The sequence below is a fragment of the Eleginops maclovinus genome, chromosome 2, assembly GCF_036324505.1.
Source record: "Eleginops maclovinus isolate JMC-PN-2008 ecotype Puerto Natales chromosome 2, JC_Emac_rtc_rv5, whole genome shotgun sequence".
Lineage (NCBI taxonomy): Eukaryota > Metazoa > Chordata > Actinopteri > Perciformes > Eleginopidae > Eleginops > Eleginops maclovinus.
The window spans coordinates 22500191-22506395 of record NC_086350.1 but is presented as its reverse complement, the minus strand read 5'-3'; the positions used below and the strand labels follow the sequence as shown (position 1 = coordinate 22506395).

Sequence of the window (6205 nt, the reverse complement as noted above, 5' to 3'; positions counted from 1 at the left end):
TCCACCAAAGATCACTGGAAATCATGTTCACATCGGCATACACAATAAAGCAACCAATCTTGCACGGCAACAAGCGTCAACAAACAAAAAGGCACCACAAACATGAACGAATCCATCAGGCGTTTCCAAACCCAGCATATAGGAATAATTAAATGCATCATGTCTTACTTTAAAGCAGAATAGACCACAAAGGCTTGGTTCGTCTTCCTTGGCTGTTGGTCCAGAAACCCATGACGTGGACATGCGATGACCTGATTTGATCCATGATGTGATGAAGGGTGCTGGGTCAAAACGCTCCAGTGGGGGTCCATTTAAATCCACAAAAAGTAGCGATGACAGGCTTTTCTCGCGCAGTCTGTTGCGGGTTTTACTGTCCGTATTATTGACGGCCCAAAACTATGAGGCGCCCCTAGGGACATTATTCAGAAATACCGTTCACACACACATGTGAAACACTCTCACACACACAACTGAAACCAAAAGCTCTCATAAACACATATGAAATGGTCTTACACACACATGTGAAACACTCTCACACACACATATGAAACGCTCTCACACACATGTATGAAACGCTCTCACACACACTGAAACGCTCTCACACACACATATGAAACGCTCTCACACACACATATGAAACGCTCTCACACACCCGTGAAAGTATTTTTTTTTATGTATATATTAATTTCAGTATGTTGTGTGAGAGGAATTTCAGTATGTTGTGTGAGAGGAATTTCAGTATGTTGTGTGAGAGGAATTTCAGTATGTTGTGTGAGAGGAATTTCAGTATGTTGTGTGAGAGGAATTTCAGTTGAAACGGAAGGCATTTCAGTTGAAACGGAAGGCATTTCAGTTGAAACGGAAGGCATTTCACTTGAAACAGAAGGCATTTCACTTGAAACAGAAGGCATTTCACTTGAAACGGAAGGCGTTCCAATTAAACAGGAAACGGTTGAGAACAAACAGCGCATTGCAAAATACAGGCGAAATACTATTGTTTGTTGGTTCGCTACACCGATGTCTTCTCAACAGCCCGCACGTAGCCTAACTGAGGCAGCAGCGTTGCTCAACAATATATTGGCCTCAGCGGAGACCATTAGAACGCTGTCAAGTGCAACCACAATGGTGCAGCAACCGACCGTTCCAACTCGAGGTGAGGACACCGTGGACGGTCACCTAGCATCGCTCTTCCCATCCCGCAGCGGGCAGCGGCCAGCTACTGCTCCTCTTAGGAGAGATTGTGCACCACGTAATCAAGCACAACATTGCTTTGGCACATGGACATCTGGCACGAGGAAAACAAGGTAATTATATATATCCGGAGTTTGAAATTATCTTTATCATGAACATCGTTTCCACTGCTAACAGACTGTCAATCCGTTTTCACTTCAAAAACGAAAAAAACAACATTTTGAGTGTTTTGGTCTGATGTCATTTTAATTGTTCAGCTTTTGCTTGCGTATTGGAGACAAAACTTGACTGAAGTTAATAAAAATGATATGTGAGATAACTTTACTGCCAGGAGAACCAGGCTATTAGCTCCAGAGTAAGCGGAAGTTAGCTAGCTAGTGTGCTAAATAAAGTTATATTATTTTAGTTCAGTGGCATTAATTAATAATGTGGAAACTGTTATGTCCTTCCCAAATGAAGAGCATTGTCGGTTTTATCATTATTATTAATAACAATAATAATAATAATAATAATAATAATAACATTAACATTGTTATAACCTTCACAGTGGGAGGTATGGACCTGTGCTGGTGACTCAGATGCACTTAATTTTTGGTTTAAAACGGGGAAAAAAAAACATTTGTCGTTTTATCGTTTTTAATTAAGGGGAAAACTGATTATACTTTAGTACAGGGGTTTTCAACTGGTTTTGTCCCAGGGACCACCATTCGGACTAGAAAGCAATCCGCGGCCCACTGATGTGCCTGCGCGTGCGCGTGTGTATTTGGTGTTACATGCATAGCTCAATGCATGAAACATGAAAGAGAGGCCACGCAGATTTTATAATAATAAAAGTAGATTTATTAAATTAAATTAAATTAAAGATTATTTTAAAGAAAGAATAAAGAATAATAAAGTGTTGTGCAATTCAGTATTGGGAAAAGTAACTAAAAATGTCATGCAAAGTCAGTCTAGGTGTGTGACAAAACAACAACGGAGAACAAAAATCCAACAACACCGGAGAACCAAAATCCAACAAATGAAGACCAAGGCAGCCTCAACTGCTGGCTGGTCAGGGCTTTTATAACCCAGCCAGGACAGACCTGTCACCAATCACCTGCTGTAGAGACAGAGAGATTGAGAAAAGCAGAGAGAGATTGAGAAAAGCAGGGAGAGAGAACAGGCTTACCATTAACACAGGGCGGGGCCTAAACCCGCCAGGGTCGTAACAGTGAAAACATGGGAGAATTAGGCCTACCTGTCAGTGTGATATCTGGGCGTGGTGAAGTCCACACAGCCTGTCTATTCGTGGCGAAATGGTAGACAGAGACAGTCTCATGTCATTCTCTGGATCAAGCCTAGCCCTGTACTTATTCTTTAAGTACGCCAGTGTAGAAAAACCACTCTCACACAGGTATGTGGTTGGAAAGGGCAAAAGACACCTCATTGCTTTTGCAGCAAGCTGTGGAAATTCTGTCTGGCAACTTATCCAGAATTTAACAAGGGGCTGTGTGTCGTACATATGCCTCCTGACAGAGTCTGTGGACATCTCAATCAGCTTATCCTCTTCCACAGCCGTCAGACTTGACCCTACTGATGCATCGTCACTGAATGGGAGCAGGATCCACTTGCTGTCACGGCGCCACTCTTCCGAATCAGTGAAGTACTTTGCGAATTGACGCACAAGCTTCCTCAAATGCTCACATATAGTGTCGTTGATGTCAGTGCTGTCAGGGTATTCCTCAACTGAAGGAAACATCGCCAAGTTATTGCTCTCCACTCGTTCGATCCACTTTGACATTTTTTTCACAAATGCGTCGAGCTTCTCGTAGAGCTGCATGACGTTTGCATCTCTCCCTTGCATGGAGCTGTTCAACTTGTTCAGCTCTGCAAAAACATCTGTGAGGTACGCCAGCTTAGTTAACCAGTAACTATCGTTGAAATTGGAAGCCAGATCAGAATGCTTCTCGCACAAGAACTCGTAGATAGCTCCGCGTAGTTCAAACACACGGGCGAGCACAGCGCCGCGAGACAGCCAACGCACCTCTGAATGATAAAGGAGAGAGCTGTGTTCACTTCCCAAGTCATGGCATAGGGATGAAAACAGGCGTGTATTCAATGCGTTTCGTTTTATGAAGTTGACCGTCTTGACAACGACATCAAACACACCACTGAGCTCAACACTGAGATCTTTGGAGGCGAGAGCCTCTCTATGAATCAGGCAGTGTGTCCAAATTACCCCCGGAGCCACCCTCCTTACATGCGCAAACAGTCCAGTCTTGCTGCCACTCATGGCTCGGGCCCCATCGCTGCATAATGCAACGCACCTCTGCCACGAGATATTGTGCTCCGTGAAAAAATCGTCCAGTGCTTTAAATATTTCTACACCGGTAGTTCGCCCGGGCAGTGGTTTGCAAAAAAGAAATTCCTCGCACATAGTGCCACTGTCCTCGTATCGCACAAATGTTAACAGTTGCGCATCATTAGTAACATCTGTCGTCTCGTCGATTTGAAGGGAAAACAGAACTGTCTGAAGTTTTGCCATCAGCTGGTCTTTGACATCATTTGCCATTTCCCCAATTCGTCTTCCGATTGTGTTGTCTGACAACGGAATAGTTTTTAATTTGTTGGCACATTCTTCGCTTACCATAGCTCTGCACATATCTATGGCTGCTGGCAATATAAGCTGCTCTGCAATGGTATGGGGCTTCTTACTTTTTGCAACCCTGAGAGCGACCAGATACGATGCTTTCAGTGCGTTTTCATTTATTTTTGCACTCTTCCTCATGGTAGCCTGCTGTCCTTTGAAATCACGCAACATCTGTTGCATGTACTCAACGGGTTTGGCCTTCAAGTGGACGTGATGCGTCTCCATATGCCGCGTAAGTTTCGACGGCTTCATAGCTTCATTACAGAGAATTGTTGAACATACGAAACACAGTGGTACCTCCTCTCCTGCTCTGTCTGTCGTCAATGTGAATCCATATTTAACATATTCCTCATTGTATTTTCTTTTTCGTCTTTTTTGCGAAGTTGACGCTTCGGAAGCCTGTCCTTGCCCTATCGTGGCGGCCTGTCCCTCTGTCGTGGCAGCCTGACCCTCTGTCATGGCAGCCTGTCCCTCTGGCACTTTCCTCACTACAAAACGATCCATTGGTGCTAGATATATAGCTAGACTAGTACATATGTAACAAATGTTTGCTGTACTACAACCTATCTTAAAATACTCTCGTCGGCTATGCTTATAAATGTGTGTCAACTTTGCTCGCAAGACTGTACGTAATGAATAATAAGTGAGGTTAGCGACGCAACTCATTACCATTAGCGAATCACAGGCTACCATAGACTGGATAGGCGCAAGGCTACATTCTGTCAGCTTGAATTTCCTTTATATTATTTTAAACATATTTTTCACGATATGTAACGGTATTCTGGAAATGTGTTGAAATATCAAAGCGAATTTATATTAAAAAAAAACAATGGTGAACTGATCAACATAGGCTCTTGTCACGGACCACATGCAATGCCGCCGCGGACCACCAGGGGTCCGCGGACCACCGGTTGAAAACCCCTGCTTTAGTACCCTGACTTACTGTTTTCTCATTATTGTTTTATTATAGCAGTATGACTTAACTGTCTGCCTTCATGTAGTCGAATAGTAGACTTATAATGCATAATACATTCTTATTTCAGAGCTAGGGCACAGCAACATGGCCATTTCAATAAGGATGTGATACTACTCCCCAATCCATCTTTGGATGTAGTGTGCAAACAACGTCCAAAAGTACGGTTACACAAACATGGACATATCCTCAGTGCCTTTGAGTTCCAGAAGGCCTGGGACCACCGGACTGTTATTGATCGTATCAGACATGGCTTTGGTGAGCATATTCCGGAGGACGTCAGGTAAACCTTTTTTTTTTTCCTTCTTGCGTTGTTAATAATACAATAATCTTTATTTAAAGAGCACTTTTAAAACGTAGTTTCAAATTGCAATCATCATTTATAAAAACACATAAAAGTTGAATTTGGCTCAAAATGTACAGGATTCAGTCACACACCTTATAGGAGCAAGAACCTGACAGACAGACACACACTAACACAAGCATACTGTTACATCATATTGTTAAGCCCTTAGCCGTTAAGTATTTCTTGTTGTTGTAATATCCTACATCTTCTTTGTAGCCTCCAGCTTGTAATGTCTTGTGGCAATAAGTTGGTGTCCCCTAAGATCCAGGAGGCTCAGGAGCTGAATGGGATGCTAATCCACAAGGTTTTTAAAACCAAAGCCCTGTATGTAAGACCATCAAGGACCCTTTTAGTAAGTTTGCTTTTTTGTTTGTTTTACCACTTAATTAAATTCAGTATAATTACCTTTTGAAAAGAAAATGTTAACTGTTACCTGCTTATAGCAATTTAAAGTTTATATTAAATTCAAATAGAGCAATTTAAATTGAGAAGAGTGTGAACAAAGGCTCCCTATTTTAATCGGTTATGTAATAACTTGTTTTTTATTTAAGGTTATTTAATTTCAAAGTCTTGCTTTTTTTGCTTTTGATATATCATTTTGGGTTTTCTTTCTTTCTGTTTCAAAGACTGACTCAGAGGAGGAAAGTGAACTTTCTGCCACTGACAGATCAACTGCTAAGGACAGTGATGAGGATTGTTGTGAAATCCTGCAAATCCCTGCAGGCATGAGCAGCTGTGTCACCACCAGGGCAGCCTCAAGAGCAATGAGAAATAATGATCCCTGTCAGTGCTCGAATTATGTTTTTGTCTTCAAGGGGGTCTCTCTATTTTATAAAAACAAGTTGGACTCCCCCCCCCCCCCCCCCCATAACCTAACATGTCAATTAAATAGCCGCGAATAGGTGCGAATGGCGCTTTTGCGCACGGTAGACACAACTTACACACGTAACACACGCACAACACAACAGACATATTTTTTGGGGTTTGTTTTACAGAAATCGGTTCCATTTAATTTAAACATATTATTGATTGTCCATATTTCATTCCAATATCGTAATACATACAA

The 6205-nt window shown here is 42.1% G+C and overlaps 1 protein-coding gene across 1 annotated transcript; it reads right to left on the bottom strand.

Moving 5' to 3' along the window:
* Positions 1 to 1854: 1854 nt before the first annotated feature.
* LOC134873229 (protein FAM200A-like) lies at positions 1855 to 4743 on the bottom strand. Its single transcript, XM_063896701.1, has 2 exons — positions 2429 to 4743; positions 1855 to 2290 (listed from the first exon to the last, which is right to left on the bottom strand). Exon 1 carries the CDS (start codon positions 4511 to 4513, stop codon positions 2432 to 2434), a length of 2082 nt encoding a protein of 693 aa, XP_063752771.1. The 5' UTR covers positions 4514 to 4743; the 3' UTR covers positions 1855 to 2290; positions 2429 to 2431.
* Positions 4744 to 6205: the final 1462 nt, after the last annotated feature.

Excerpts from the sequence above, each read along its gene's own strand:
- LOC134873229 (XM_063896701.1), bottom strand. The coding sequence starts at position 4,513 with ATGGTAGCCTGTGATTCGCTAATGGTAATGAGTTGCGTCGCTAACCTC.